Source organism: Fringilla coelebs (assembly GCF_963513975.1).
Source record: "Fringilla coelebs genome assembly, chromosome: 2".
NCBI lineage: Eukaryota > Metazoa > Chordata > Aves > Passeriformes > Fringillidae > Fringilla > Fringilla coelebs.
Window position 1 is genome coordinate 77513370 of NC_140029.1, and position 17562 is coordinate 77530931.

Sequence of the window (17562 nt, forward strand, 5' to 3'; positions counted from 1 at the left end):
TATGAAGAACAACACCACAATTCTGTTTATGTGGAGTGTGTCATGAAGCTTAACTAAAATTACTTCTTACGTATTTAATGTAATGGGCTTACTGGAATAAATAAGTTATATTAAAAGAACAACTAAAATGCACAGTTTATAGGAAATGCAAATAGAACTGCTCTTATTAGACCTCAGACTGGAAAGCAAAAAGGAGCCAAAAAAAAAAGTTACTAAAGAGAGACCCTCAACTCCAGTATCACTTCAAAAATGTTAATGGAGCTATCAATTCAATTCCAAACATTTTTTTATTGGTAAGAAAAAAAAATCACCTAAATCACTTCTATTTAATGCTGAAAGAATACAAACCTTAAAAAAAAAAACTAAAATACATGCTGACAGAACAAGTCAGAGGTGAATTCCCAGTGGTTAAGGTGTATTAGGGTGGATTTTCAATGCTAAGCTTGAAATAGAAATGCAGTCCTTACAATAAGCCCTATGCATATATCCATAGGGTTTTACAATGTTATCAAGTCAGAATATCACTGCAGACTGAAGTAGAACTCACTGGCCTGCACAGCTGTAGACATTTTTAGAAAAAGGCGGTGAAGGCAGAAGGAGGTACAGAGCAGGATTCATCTATACAAAGCTGTCTTTGATGATAAGCAAACATCTATCTTGTTGGGGCATGTTAAAGATATGGATAAATTCTAGGCCACTGCTCTAGGGAGATCAAAAATTGAGCCTTACCCTATTAAAGCACACAGTATCATTCAAGCCCTGTTAGACTTGAATTTGATTCCTGTCAGTTTACCTTTTACTCTTACAAGCTTCTTTGATGTACATGACAATCCATCAGGCAATTGGTCCTTTGGAAGCTAGAAATCCCTTCTTTGAAGCTTCAAGTGAAATAAATCAGCTGCCAAGCTTCATGAACTGTGGTTTTTTTCTGAGCAGTTTTAAATGCCTGTTTAATGTCCAAACAATAAAATGTCTTTTCTTTGCTACATTTAGGTTACAAGTAAAATGAATGTTGTCTTTGTTCTCAGTCACCTGATTTTAAATGCAAAAGCGTATGTCTTTAAAAAAGTTATTGACCAAACCTAAGACATATAGCTGAGATACTGCAGATTTAGTTTAAAAATATACATATAGGGTATAATTTTAACAGCCAAGAAATAATATGCAGCATGACAAAAAGTACATGCATACCATCTCTCTTTCCAAGGTGGACACACCTGAAGAACGCCTGCAGTTTTCCACCTGAGTAGCAGCAGCTCAGTGATTTCACTTCCCTACTTTTAAATGCCAATAAAATTAAACCTCCCCTCCCACGCCCTGCCAGGAGTTAGTGGAAGACCGTGACCAAATACCAGTCATCTTTGATGACAGTCTTCTGACTACCACAGTGTTGTAGGGTGAGGATGAGGCAAACCTTGCAAGTGAAAACAAGCAGTTCAGACCTTCTGTCCAATGACTCAGTCAGGAAAAGGAAAAAACTGAAGGGAGAGGAGACTTGAAAACAGACCATAATAATAGATACACTTGGAAAAGACTAAATCTGAGTTTTCTCCCTGTGTTACATAGAACTTCAAAAAATACCAACAAGTCCTACGTTCCCTCTTGTACTGCCAAATTATTTATTTTTAGAAGCCTCTTCTCCTTAAGAACCATCTTACTTCCTCTCAGATGTTTTAGGAGACGCATGGGGGCCATGTGGTATGTAAGACTCATGATACTGAATTTAGCCTTCCTGAAGATGGATTGTAATCCAAATTTCTTACCAGTGGGGGTTAGCACTCCAGCTGCTGTGCTACTGTGTAAAAGCATCACTACAACTGCAGCAATGTCTTACAGTAAAGAGTGGCTGAGTTTCTGAACCCTGGAAACATTTCCAGGATTACTCTGCTGAGGGAGGAGTATTTTGATGATATTAAAGAGGCTTATGTTCAAGACAAGTTGAGCTGTTCAGTTCTGCAAATGCAGAATTTCTGGTGTGTACAGAGACAGAACAATAAGCAGCTAGCAAATTATCCTGGCAAAAGTTCAGACAACCATATACTTAGGAGTAAACAAGTTGTAATGAACATATTCCTCTTTTAAATACTTCCTGTGTATTACTATGCACTTTGGTGGCTTTTTGCAGACTTATGTTCCAACATAGAAAACTTGTGTACCTTTTAGTAACCCACTGAAAACTGACTGAAACATGAAAGAAGCAGCAGAATTTAGAAGATTCACAGTTGACTCAGTTGACAAAAGTGCTGTTGAATACTTTCTGCTACAATAAATCAAGCTATGCCAAGAAGACGTAGTTTTTTGACATGTATTTTTAAAGTCATGCATGGTTTCTATTTATTGATATTTTTCTATTTTTGTGACATGAACCATTAAAAAATACTTGTGAATTCCCCCATTGTATTTCTGATAACATGCTATAAGAAACTATAAAAATGTTTTGCCAGCAAAGCAAAGAGAACACTTACCAATATTAATTTCATCATCAGTTTCAGCATCTCCAATACACTCAAACTGAAAGTCTTGTAAAGACTGTGAAAATTTTTGTACTGCCATGGATAAATCTAGAATTAAAAAAAAAAAACAAAACAACAAATCAGAATTACTCCACTAGAACTTCACTGGAGCAAGGTATCATGCATTTCTGCATTAAGTATCTTTTCTGCTTACAAAGTTTTCTTTGTAGTACCTTTTTTTGGACATTAACCTCATTTTAAAATCACGATCACCTTTTCAAAATCAAATACCTGAGATCCTAGACACCTAAGAAACAGGCTGATGCAAGATTTCAAACATTAATACATGTATCACATTGACAACTAAAGAACTTTTATACATCCTGAAAAACCATACATTAGTATAAGAAATTGATGTCTAGTGATAAATTGCATTTGTAAGTATACCACTCTTTAAAGTATTGCAATATTAGTTCGCAGATAAAAAAAAAACTCATGACAGTTTTTTTCATTACCATTATCAAAATAATTACATTATAATTATTCTGATACACCACACTGTAAAGTGTTTTAGTGAAAAACCTTTGTAAAAAGAAATTGAAAAGGAAAAAAACCACAAGTGCTTGCCAATCAAGATGGTAATCCACTGACTATGAGCACTATTTTCAGTGCATTTCCCAAAGCAATCCTAACTTTACAGTGCAGAATTTCATAATAATTTTACACAAAAAACCCACAGAATATCAACCACATAAATCTGTTATCTTCTTTTCTTTTTTTTAGAAATACTAATGGCAAATGGAGAGATGAATGTGATAATGAATAGATTTGGTCAAGACTTAAAAACACCACCAGTCCAGATGAGCCCAGACAACCCAACAACAATTTTCTGCATCCTGGAGGCTGTATCTAATGGCATCTATTTTGATGCCAGGAAAATCAACAATTAAGAATCTGACATCTGCTAAATCTAAGAGAAATTCATGCTGGAGTAAGCTATGAATGAAAGTCAAGTCATAAATTCTGTTTCAAAAGCATCACATATCTGCCTCCACCCTTGGGAAGGGTGAAAAGCTGTCTGGACATGGTCCTGAGTAAGTGGCCCTGCTTGAGCAAGGCAGTTGGATCAGATGACTGCCATGGGTCCCTTCCAGCCTCAGTCATTTCGTGATTCTGCGATTTCTTTACGCTCTGTTATCGTAAAGCCATAAATACTCATTCACTCAGTGCTGGACACAAAATTAAGAGGGATAACCTTCTTCCAGGCAGGAATAAAACCTAACATATAAATATACAAATTGGCCCAATATCCTAAATCAACACACAAACAACTCCCATACACACAAAGTATCATTAAATTTGAATGACCTCCAACAGTAAGAACAATTCCACTATCCTAAATGAAAACTTCTCCCTGAATATTTTCAGGGATGAGGCAGCCACAGCTTCTCCCTGCTCCCAGGGAAGAATAATGTCTGGGAAGAGAGCAGGTTGGACAATTAAGAGAAGGAACAGTAAATCCTACAAAATAATTAATAGTGGAGGGAACTTTATCAGCTGCTCCTGCTGATTGGATTGGAACATGGAACTTAATGGAAAGGGAGCATGAAAAGAGCTGTAAGAGTTATCCCACACAAGGTGCAATTAACACCTGAGAGCTTTGCATTGCCAGATAAATTTAAAACCAAGTGCTCAGAAGGATAAAAAGGGGATTATATGATATTCATGGTGATAATGAGAAGATCAGGATTTATTACTGAAAATCACAATGCAGAGGAGAAATCATCCTGTTTTTAGGATTTAAACTTCCAGGATCACCCAACATGAGCTGACAGCAGCAGGTAGGAACTGCCCTGAGGGCAGAGTGTTCACCATTAATTTTAAAAATTTATTTATTTATTAATTCAATAAAAGAATTGAAAAATGATTGAATTAAGGATTTTAAACACCTCCAGACAAAAATCCACAAAATAAGATGACTGTTTTTTAAATTTTATTTTAATTAAAGGTAATCACTATCAAGCAAGAGAATCCCTTCCTGGATTTTGCACTGCCCAGAATTTACTCAATGCCTGTTCCTCTTGTATTTTTATAGATAGCTATAGAGTACATCAGTCCACAAAGAGACCCATCAACTTTAGACAATACAGACATGAACAGAATTTTTTTTCTTCTATTAGTAGGGAATTCTGTATGCATATCTGATAAATAACAAAGATGTAAAGAGCTGGGTAAACAAATTCTGTATCTTTCTGATAAAACACATGGAAAACAGGAAAGAATGCTACCCAGATTTATTGCATCCTTACTGTACATTTCCTATTGTGCTGTACATGAAGATTATATTATTAGGTGTATTAACAAATTGAATGCTAAACAAAAATTGCTTCCTATTTTTTGTATACATGAAAACAAAGTAACCTTTACAAGACGAAGGGCTGCATTTCATGCAAATACAGCCTCTTTCACATCTAAGTAAATGATTGTTTTACATTTGTTAGAAAGATCTAAACTTGAATTTGTCACAGTAGTATATTTTAAGTTTTAAGGAAGAAACACAGTTTCATTATTCACTCTTCCACCAGGTTACTACACTGAATACCAAACCCTTCTACAAAATTGCTGTATGCCAACCGACGGCAAAAGGAATTACATGGCCTTTATGTAATTGAAAGGAAACATTTCTATATTTCAAATACACTGGAATGCAAAAATTAACTCTTTCTAATAGGAATGGATGTTTATTTCCTTTGGACAATTGAATACTGCCAATGATGAAGAGCATCTCTGTGAATGCGAAAGGAAATGAGAGAGCATGGGCTCTCCCCTGTCATTCTTCCACATATGCAGGATTTAATGGAACAAATGTCAAAGTAAAGGAAAATAGATGTTAAAAATACCAAAGGTGGAGTCTCCATTTCATATCCTGGATTACTGATATATGATGCCAATTGTTCTTTCACTGTGTCAGCAAATCAGACACAGCTTATACATTTTGAACCTGAAGGAGGTATGTTTAACCTAGTTCAGAAATAGGGGGTATGAAGAATTAAGAAGCTTATGAGATAACTTGATAAAGTCATGCAGCAAGATACCACTTGGAGATATCTGCCTCTATATGAGGCCTTTCCTCATACCTTGAGAGTATTAGACAATTCCATAATGAGATTAAAGCTGTTCAATGTAGCAAAGAATAAAATGAAGTTCCAAGGTCAGATGTTTCCTGTAACACTCATTTATAAGTTCTGTACAAAGTTAATTTAACCTGAAAAGATAAAAAAATGCTATTCTACAGAAAATTCCAGATGACTTGGACAGCTTCCTAAAGGCTGAAATAGGAGTTACTCTCTAAGACTCTGACATTGCAGTTGAATCACCAACATTGGACCAAGCAGCGCTACTTGGTTGTATTTATCACTTTCTTAGGAGCATCATCACTTTAAATGATTATAAAATTATAAACCCAGTCACAGAAAGGAGCAGCTGTGCAGTAAGCATATCTTTTCTAAAAGATACAAAGATTCAAAACTGAATTAAAAAGGATTTAAGAGCAATTGTCTCTGATCACGAAGAGGCAAATAATGGATAAAAGAGCAAATGGAGCAGAAACCTCGCCCAGTTTTACAAGATGACATTTATCCCTGTATATCTCAAAGTCTTAATGTCACTGAGAGTCCTCAATGCATGCTGCTGCTTCCAGAAGGAAGGTAATCACCACACAAATCACCTTTTTAGAATCTGTGGCGTTATTCAGAGTTGCTCTTACTCAGCAAGTACATTGTCCCTCAGCAAGTCATGTCCCTCTTTTCATTCAATCCACATGAACTAGGAAATTCACTTAGCTTAGGGCAGAAATTTTCCTTCAAGCGGAGACAACTGATCTTCTAAGTTACTATCAAAAGCTCACCAGCTTTATTGACTGGCACTACAAGTCTATCATCCAGGCAAGGATGGCTGCTCCAAAGTCTCAATGAGCTCACAAATGCTGTTGCCCCTGCTCTTCTGCAGGCACTTAAATGAAGTAATCTCTCTGGGTGTCAGCAAAAGAAGGAAAATGCAACCTGATGACCCTCATTTGCCAGAGGGGCAGTTCTGTTAATATGTATTTTCTGAGAGTACTCACCTCTACTACTTGTTCCCTGCTTTCTCTGATTCCAAAGAAGGATTCAGATCCATTTTGCAGTGAGGAACATAGTCAAGAGTAGCCATCTACACACTACATACTGTCAGTGCAAGGAGCTAACTGTGGCAGAGTTGCCTGTTCCAGTCAGGGCTTCAGCAAGTCAATGGGCCAACAAGATTTTTTTTCTGTGGAGCTGACAGAGGAAGTACTAAAGAAGCTACCACACTGTGACCGGAAATAATAAAAGGATAACTACAACAAAGCTTAACCACAACAAAGTAATATAACACCAATATTGCATATGGATACATACAATACCAACCATCAGTACCATAATGCTAATGAAAGAATAACAAAAGTCATCATCCATTCATGAGAGTCACCAAGGAATCATGAAATGCACTACTCTATTGTATTTTTCCCTGAAGTTTTATATATTTGATTAATCTATTTAACACATATTTTTCGATTTAAAAAAAAAGCAAATAAATCTTCTGGATTATTCTGCAAGGCAGGTTTATTTAAGACCCGCTTTCTTTGAAATTGCCAAAAAGAAGTATGTAATATGAACTATAATACATTAACTTATACTAGGTCTCAGGGCCTTACAGCTGAATATGGGACGATAAAACTGGGTCGATCCAGACCCTTTGCATCACAAGAACTGTTCTTCCACTTTCTTGTCCTAGACTTGTTAAGCAGATTGTAAAATAATTTCATATTTAGAGTCTTGAGGAGGAGGAGAAAACAATACATTGCAACAATGTGATGAAATGACGGATGCTATTTCCCGAAGAATGAAAAAACAAGTGTATGCTTTGGCATGGCACAGCCTGTCACAACAAGGACAAAGTCCTACAGATAAGGACACTTGAAAAGATTTCCACAAGTTGGCAAGCACAATGAAATTTTTTATTGGGCTGTGATGGTTGTCATTTGCTTGGTTTTGCTAGTCTGGTGTCTGGAAGAACAGCAGAAAGTCCAGACTTTGGATAGGGATCAGTTAATCTCCAAAAGCAGAAATTTTGGAGCACTTGCAGAGGACTCATATCCCTACCCTAGCAGCAGCCTGCAAGAAAGGGTTCTCAGAAAACACATCAAAGCCAGAGTCTTTCCACTTGTTTGCTTACAAAGATGACTTCATTAGCAAATGGAGTTCCAATAACCAATGTTCTTCCTGACTGATGTCAATCATCCTGGGAAAGCTTGGTATCATTCACTGGGTTAATAAAGAAAAACAGCAGTCGAAACCTAGTGAGAAGATTAAACATGCCTAAATGAACTCCGGAGCACCAGCTGGAATGCAGTAAATGGGACTTCAAACAACAGACACTCTGGCTAATACAGTACCAGCAACATTTTTGGCTATCTGACACAAAGCTAGTTATTATTCCATGGCTTCAAAGACATCAGAAGCAAAGGGGTGATGATTGACCTAGCAGGATATTAGAGCCAATCCTTCAGTCAGCTGAATTTCAGGGCAGCTGAAGACTGGAAAGGAGACCACGTACAGTCACCTTTGGTGTTTCAAACCTTTGGGGCAGTATGAGTCCACCACCAGATACGACTAGATGCATTGTGGTGTTCTGCTTGATGAGATACTTCACTTGGTCATGCACTGACATACAAGTTTATTAAAACCAAGCTAGTTGGCAAAACTCAGCATTAAGATATTGTAATATGTGAATAAAACACAGTAGAAATTGAATAATATTGCCAAAGTACTTGATAAAACAGCATGCTAAAACATGCAGAGAAACTTTTATCTAGTTTGTTGACTTCTACTCTTCAATACCTGAAAATGAGTCATCATTATGATTATTTTTTAATTGCTTTACAAATAGATTTATTTTCTTAATTTATTTCTTAAGCAACTCTCATTCTATAAACAATAGTCCAGGCAAAGTTATCTAAACACTTTAAAAAAGTAGAGAAACACTATGATGATGATGATGATGATGATGATGATGATGATGATGATGATGATGATGAAATAGCAGCTATGAGCATGATTTGCAGTATTCTTACCACACTAAATGACAGAAGCAAGGAAGCATTTAAAAATTCATAAAAGTGAAAAAAGGGCTTTCAGTATTACAAATATAAATCTGTAAAACACTATTTATTCAGGAAAATGCTTGTGAGATACATGTCTTCCTAAATAGCTCATGACATGCTCTTCTACACTGAAGATGAACAGAGAACTTCCTTGGCTTTGTTATTTTATGAGGGAATGAACTTCAAGGATTTGAGCTATATCAACAGCCAGAAATAAGCCGGAGGAACAAGAACACCCCACTGAGAAGCACTGAACTTCAACAGCTTCTGTGTTTGCTACAGTCAATTTGATTGTAAGTAGAACATGTCACAGTGGGATATCTTTTTCCACACCATAGACTGTAAACACAGAAGCTCGCAGTACAATTATGTTTAGGCAATATGAATGATTAAGAAGCTAAAAGCAGTGATCATACAAGATTGTGTATATCACTACTATATTTCAAATTTCTTCCTGGCTTAAGGGCTTTCTCATTTAAACTCCCAGCTTTACAGTAGTAGGTCCAAATTCAGAGAAAGGCACTGAAACGCATTTTCTTCACAATTTCTGCCTTTCCATTCTTCATTGCTCGCTAATAATTTAAAAGGAAAAATATATAATTACCAATGGTTTTAGGTAATTATCACATTTAGAAAAATCTTCTTGCTCAGAACACTTAAAGTAACAGGTTGGCACAAATAAAAGGACCTGAAAATGTCTTACAAATTAGTCCAAAGCAGCAATCCTGAGCCTGGGAATGTTGGCACATGTGCTGGTAATGCAATTAATTCCTTCAACTGCATATGAAAAGAATTCTGGGGTTTGCTTCCAGAACAGGTAATCCCAATTTAATAAAACACCACCATAACATGTCCAGATCATTATTGCTAGAGAGCAATTTACAGTGCATGTTAACATGCCTTCTAAACACTGACAAAAAAGATCTGTATAGTCAGCTGATGCAGCTTCTGATGTCTTTAGTTTCATGGCTTTCAATCCTGGAGTCCTTCCTTTGAATGGAATATTTTCCATAGTATTTCTATTTTTAGAAGTCTATTTGATGAAATTATTTACACACACTTATTATTCTTTACTTCTCAGCTGAGTTAATTTCCGGACCATATAAACTGTACTGATTGTCATAAGAAAAAAAAAAAAGACAAAAGGAAGAAAAAAATCCTTTCCTCTTATGAGTGACCACATTTTATCCAAATTCAGCAGAAGAATTTAATTTGGCAAAACACAGGGCAGGCTGGCACAGAGTAAAGACTATCTGCAAAGGCTGATGGAGCTAATGCTGGCCACATGCCACAGTGCTTTTTTAAAGAATCCACAAGAAAACACCACAAGGGAATAGAGAATCCAGTGCCCAGTGCCAGAGCAGCTCTAGGGCCACTGTTCTGTATTGACACAGTCTTTCATTGTTGCTCTCAATAAACTCTTTATCCCCTTTATTTGCTAGCTTCATGAGTGCATATTCTTTGCCAACTTGCTATTCACGGAACAATAATAAGCAACTAAAACAAACAACTCTCTACCAACTCCCTACCCCTACAACCCCACATTACTTTTCTACCTTAGGCTCTATGCTCTGCTCTTAATTTCAGAGAAGCTAACTTCTTCTCACAATCTCCAGGGAAAGGACAGCAGGAGAATATGTCAACATGCAGCCCATGCATTGCCGCATTCCTCTGCGATTACATAAGGCACTGAAATTTTTCAGTGTCGTTCTCTTACTCGTGAATATTTCCATGAGAAAAATGCACAATTTACTTTCCCATTCTAGAAAGCACTGAGAAATCCCCTTGGTCAAATGCAACAAAATCCCCACTTTCTTAACTATGAGGCAAGAGCTACTGAAAAGCCTGTATATTCTATAAACTTCATGGCTATTCATACCAACACTGTTCAGTCACAACTTCCTTATGTTAGACACTTGTGCAATACTTTGGACATGCTTAGAACTTCTCTACATTTAGGAACGAAGTCTAACACGGTCTTGAGTACACTCCAAGAACACAACACTGATGTTTAATGAGAGGGGGATTTTTATGCCACATTTACAGGCTTACTTGATAAAAAACATACTAAAACTTCCATGAAAAATAACTGTTGAACCTAATAATATTATACAGACAAAAGACAATACGGATCATATTCCATCCCTCCTTTCACTATTCCTCTCCTTACCCCACTCACTTTGCGTGTAGATGTGGAAACCTAACCTTATTACCATAATCAGAACAGAAAGAAATGAACTTTAGTTTAGTATACAAAAGCTGTAAAGTCTATAAAATTCCTAACCTGTTTTGACTTTGCCTAATAATAACTACATGAAATAATACAAATGCACCTAAAAATGTATGTCCTGCAACCCTTAATGTGGAGGACACAATACAGTACATACTGCTCATCTGTTTCTCTGAAGTTAAAGCACGTATGTAACTGCATAGCTCTTTCTCATATTAAGTGATGTCATTTTGTTTCAATACTCCCACATTCTTGTATTTGATTTCTCATTACCTCATTCTTACAAAATCTTTTCTCAATATTTAGGTTTATAAGACTGTTTAACAATACTGCTGCATTTGATTAGAAAACGAACTGACTTCACAGGGAGTTACCATGGTTTAAACCTTTCAATCATCAAACCATATTCACAGAATTACACTTTACAAGTCACTAATCACATGGTACAAGGCAGAACAGAAAATTTTCCTTTGCCACCACCGCAATTTTTTGCAGTCTTTTCCCACAAATATGGATACAATTTTCAGAAAGCATTTGGTTTCCTTTTACTTCTGAAATTGTAAAGATAGGCTGTAGGGTATAACCTAGCACTATTTCTAGCATACTATTATATTTTTCTAAATTACATTCAACCAAAACATTTCTATACAATGTCAGTTTTGCATGCTTATCATCATCCTGTATACTTTTTGACCAAGAGCTATTGTAAAGGCCTGAAATAATCCAACATTTCTTCTGTCTTGGAGAAAAATAAATCTTAGAAAACAAGTATATTTCCTTACTTTTTTTTCCATTCTAAAATAATTAAATATCATTACTAACTCCTCTGTGCTCTCACTATTTTCCCTGTCTGTTGGTAAAACTACTCCATAGTTATCTATCAGGAAGGTCTCAAAGATTCCTAAACTGTTGTTCCTGAAAACTTGCTTTGACCCTCAACATACTTTCTCTTGCTTCTTCTGGGGATTTTAAATGCTCTTTCATGATCTTCCACATTCTTCCCCCACCCCATGGATGTTTATTTCCCAGAACAGAGTCAGATTTTTCCAGGGAGCTGGGTCCACATTCCAATATTCTCCCCCCAGACTCTTCCAATGAAACATGGTTTACCAGGCAGGGTACGTCATTTCTCACTCCTCCTGGCACATCCCAGTGACACTGAGCAGGCAGAGAAGCACCACAAAAAAGAAGACAAAGAAACTAAGAGCAGATACTGCCAGAGGTTGAAAAAGCAGGGAGTGATTTCCTGTCTGGCAGCTAGGGAGTTGCCAGAAAAAAACATGGGAATTCCCAGATTTTTAGTGAAATGTAAGGTATTGGTGCATCAGATGATCCCACAGTAGTACTTGAAAAGACATTTTTCTCTGTTTGTTCTTAATCTTACCATGCACACAAAGAAATTTTAAAAATGCATGTCCCTATTTCCAGACAATGAAATATACAATAAAATATCAGAATATAATTAAAGCCTGTGCTGAAACACATTCTTAAGGAGCCAGAGTTCTGACTATCTGACCAAGATCAGTTCTGCCAGTCCAGTGCTGTGCACATGTAGAATGAGATGCAATGTCCTCACTAGTACCCCTACCCAAATATCTTTCCAGAGGAAAAACAAAACATAGGATTATTTCTGGTATGAACAGGGAGCTCTAAGAAGCTGCTTCTATGAAATCAAGAATAAATCACTGCAGCAATTATCAGGCAGATCCTCAGCTGTAAAAAATTCTGCAATATATCTTTCAATGCTTTTATGTTCCATGATTTTTACATTAAGTAGATTCCCCTGTTCAGTGAAGAGAGCTGCTCAAAGGAGGATCCGTCCCACTGGCCTGTGCTGGATGGCGGGGGAGGGATGAAAGGAATGAAAGCAGTTATCAAGGCATTTGTAAGTAGTGAGCTCTTGGAACAACATTAGAGTTGAGGGTCATGGGAAACAGAAGCATTGCTCACCCTTCTTCCTGGCAAAGTTTTCTGTGCTTGGGCAACAAAGTAAAATGTGTTGTAAGACCAGAAGGAGGAGGAGAGGGAAAAAAATTAAAATGTGTATATTTAGCTTATTTAAAAAAGAAGAAAATATTACTACTTGACTTTAAAGGAAATGAAACACTTTCCATATGAAATTCTTTTGGGCTCTTAAAGCTCAGGAATACAATGCTTGATTAGATTCTTTTGATCAGACAAGTAATATCACAGTCACATGTACTTCAGTACTGCACTTAACAGGGGTGGGGGTGTGAGAGTTCTAACACACATTTACAAACAGATGTAACATTTATTTAGAGAGTCAGATATGCACTTCCACATATGGAGGGCAGAACTAAGATTCCTAATCAAGCAGGATTTTGTTCAGTGACGTTAAATGTCACTAAATGTGTTGACCAAACATGGCCTAAATTAAGTTTTTTTCCATTCAGCCTATCATACAGCCAGTGCACTATTCCACACTGCTTAGCTACTTCTCACTACTTAGAGAGGATGGATAATAAACACATCAGTTTCATACAGTAAACAAGCTTAACATGCTAGTTTAAACTGTCCTTTCCCTTTAAAATATGAAAAACTGCAGATATGAGAGCCATGAAAGCACTTAAAAGTCTTTTAAAGATACATTTTAAGGGCTTAAATTAAATCACTTGCAGTATCATAAATTTAAAAAACTGTTACCAAAATATCTATATTCTAAAAATGGGTGGAAAAAAATAACAGCCAAATGAAATATGCTTCATTAACTAATGAAATACACAACTACAAATCAGCTTCACCAGATGAGCTTCTGTTTAAACAAGTCAGAATGAAGTGTTCTCAAGGAGTTTGGGGTTAATTCAAATTTACATGAGACTATTTCCTTAACACTTATAGTTTTTGCATTTTACTTTCCAGATTTATTTATTTATTTATTTATTGCACTTTCCGGATTTATTTATTTAAGCCACTTCAAAGAACAGGATCTTTGTATTAAAAAAAAAAAAAAGAGAGAGAGAGAGAAATATCACTCATACTCATTTTACTGGAATTTTTATTTAACTTCTCAGACAAAAATAAGGAATTTGAGTGGCTTTCAGCAGAAGTCTGTCTAGTTTCTCCTAAGTCAACTAACTTGTAAGAAGGACCAACTAAATTTCTACATAGTTCATACATCACTTTTTTCAAATTTTAATTCTTTGGAATTTTGCTCTACTTTCCTGTCACAAGAAGATTTAGGAACATATGAAAACATCCTCTTGTTATCTTCCTGGCAGAGTGATATCCTTTAATTAATAATCTTACCATCCATTAGTACTAGCAGTGTTTATACTATGGCATGTGTAATGAGTTCTGAACTAACTACAATCATGTACAAATGAGACCTTGTCATTAAAACAGATCTATAATAACTGGGTTGTTTTACTACTCTACACTCCAGCACGGTTAAGAAACATATTAAATTCTAGTAATTATTTGAAACTGGGGGAAAAGAGACACATCATTAATGCCAATCCATCAGACCACAAGAGACCTGCACTTAAAAACTATACACAGATTTTGTCTCACTCCTTGACACTGTTTCGTGATATCAAAGGTACAGGGAATTGAGGAAAAGGTAAGCAAATGGCAGGAACACCTTGTTTAAAGAAATGCACACACAGCAATCTGCCTGAAAGGGGTAACTGGGGAACCACAAGAGTTCTACAAAATGACAAGAAGTACAGAAATGATGTTTGTTTCCCAAATGGAAACAAAGGCTGTCTAACAGAGCAAGAAGCAAGCTCAAAACAAAGCAAGAAGATGCTTTTTCTTAACATTTGTAGTTAAATAATGAATCTCACTATAACAGGATACTTTGGACATTAAAAATTTATGTGGGCTCAAAAAAGGACTAGACAAGTTCACAGAAGAAAAATCCACTGAGAGCTATTAAAGACATAACTAACCCCTTGCTCAGGAAATCTTCAAGCCCCAAACCACTGGAGGCAATGGAAGCCTCACTACACTGCCTGCTGTTTTTCTCTGCCTTAGTCAGTGCCATGCGTGAGAGAAAAACAGAACCCACAGCACAGCACTCACCCGTATCTAGAGACAGGATGTAACACCAGATAAGCTTCATGTCCAGCCCTGCACAGTTGTGCCTCTGCTCTTTGTAGGAAGATTTGGACACATATTTTGTAACTCTTCAATGCCTCAAGACACATTAGCTGATGACCACCACCTGCTAGTAGGAGGTTATCGCTGTCATGAGCCGATCCATGGGGTAAGCCGATCCATGGGGTAAGCCCTCTTTAGCCACCTATCTAGGGTCATCTCTTTGAGCAACAGGCAACAATAGGAGAAGGAGCTGCTGAAAAAGTTCACACTGAAAAAGTAAGGACCATGAAAATGTTCTGTCTTCCCGGCTGAACCACAAAGAGATATTCTCCAGTGTATGGGCAATGGCAGGTAGATGAAAGCTGTATTATCTCCAACAGCTCCACAGCCAGAGGATGTGGGCCATTACACCTTTAGTTATATCACAAGGCTGTAATTCTTCCAGCAAGGACTTTTTTAGTTATTTGTACTATGAGGTAAACTAAGTATAACTTTTTACAGTAAAAATAATTGCATTAATAAATAAATAGCTGACAAAGAGTTTATTAGGACTACCATGCCGAAATGGCTTCAATGAAGACTGATTATAAAGCTGAATGCCTTGCACATGTATATGATCTTCACCCTTCTCCTTCGAAAATTAGTTTTATATTAAAAGGAGCAAAGAGGATCCTAATTTCATTGAAATAAATAATAGACAAAAGAAAAAAGCAGCACAACATTATTTTGATCCATTTAATGCAGCCCCTACAGAAGGCCTGGCTACTCCAGTTACAGCAGTTAGCGCTCTCTGTTTCAACTCAGTCTCCACGAAAATTAAGAACACCAGACACACAAATACGCCTACTTGCTTAACAGTCATTTGCTAAACTTTAGTTCAAGCATCTTTAAAACAAAATTTAAAAAGAAGAAACAAAATTGTGACAGAAGTATTAAGGTTTGCACAACTAAACTCCAATGTTTCTAAAAGATGTTTCTAGAAGATTTTACATTTAAGTTTAATATAGGATTTTTGCATATACAATGTTTCCATAAATTTTCAGGTGCTGCAGGACGCTATTTCTCTTTCTCAAAAAACATATAAATTTCCACCAACTAAGATTAATTCCAACTAAGATTTCAATCCAACTTCATCACAGCTCCATCTCAAAAATCAGTATCTGAAGGAATATTGAAGAAAGTGTTTCTTTGCATAGGAGTTCTAGAAGAAGCCTACAGAGGTTTTTGCTAAGAGAAATGGGGAAAAATTCCTTCTTTAAAGATACAAAACAACCCTGAAATAGCTGATAACAAAGCTTTTGGAAAATACCCATCCATTTTGTTTCCACACATAATGGAAAAGTCAATAAGAAGTCAATGAATCAATAATTCACTGAGAGAAGAAAAAAAAAACAGAAACACCTTGAGCCTCAACCAGCTATTTTATATTATACATTAAGGAAAATTTGGTGTTTAAACCTAGAACTGTATTTTTATCCAAAGACTAACTGCAGAATGTCCCCGACCTCACCATAACCTTGTTTTCCCTCAAGTTTACTGCAAGAAGTTGCACTTGGAGAAGCAGCCTTGCATGCCTCAGTTTGTTGGCTAGCTGGATTTCCATTCCACCACAGCCTCTTCCTCTCCCTTTTCTCAATGAAAAGTGGTTCAAAGACTTATTTCAAATGCCCAGCAGCACTATGACTTCCTTAGACTCAATTTAATACAAGTGGGAACTTTTCCATGAAAGTATACTTTTCAAAAACCATGAGAATACCTAGCAAGCTTAAAACCAAACAAGTTCTGTAACTGGACACAATTCTGAAATCATTGATTCCTTTTTAAATGGAACTGGAATTCTCTGTAAAGTGAAAAGTTTCAGTCTAGACAACGTTTGCTATCTACGGTGAGCAATACGAACCAAACAAACAGAGTACAAACATGGTTGTCTGGACTCTGGACACTGCCTCCCAAATGCAGAATTTTTTTTTCTTTCTGTGAACCTGTAAAATGCTTAACTGCAATGGATACTCCTTTCAGAGGTCCACATCTGTTGACTGTAATCCTTTTTCATCTGCAGTTGAACACGTACATAAACATGAATCCATGAAGACTCTCTGAATTACTTGAGAGAATTAATTTAACAGCCAAGCAAAACACCTTCTTCCCAAAACATTCATGTTAGCTTCCTTGACATAAGTAAACAGAGCACATTAAAATATTGGCTGCAAGAGGAGGAAAACATGGCACTAACTAGCTGGGGGAGGGGGTAGGGACAGTGTTTGTTATTTTTAATTCTTTTATTTAAAATTACAGCCACCAATAAGCAGAAGGTTTTGCAGATATCTTTGGGTCTAACATGCAGGGCAAGACATAGCTTCTCCAAAGTCAATTATATTTCGTGAATTGTATCTGAATTAAGGATGCACAATCTATACATTCTTAAGAGAGATCATAATGACTCCTGCTGACTGTTGCAATATAGCTCAGCTATTAAGGATTCTGATCCTCTGGCTCCCTAAACATACAATAGCATCTCTTATCAAGTCAACTATTCACAAAGACAGGCTTGCTAAATCCTTTTACAAGCACCTTGCAACACAAAACAATACTCCTGGGATCTGTTCTGCACAGACAAGAGCCCAGAACACTGAAAT

The 17562-nt window shown here is 36.5% G+C and overlaps 1 protein-coding gene across 1 annotated transcript in view; it reads right to left on the reverse strand.

Moving 5' to 3' along the window:
* The window catches only part of ARHGAP42 (Rho GTPase activating protein 42), a gene marked incomplete at its 3' end in the record, with an annotated part of 136672 nt that overhangs the window by 104583 nt on the left and 14527 nt on the right, over positions 1-17562 (reverse strand). Inside the window, exon 2 of the mRNA XM_084226694.1 lies at positions 2466-2561. Within this exon, the coding sequence (XP_084082820.1) occupies positions 2466-2561 (96 nt within the window). The remainder of the gene's footprint in view (positions 1-2465; positions 2562-17562) is intronic.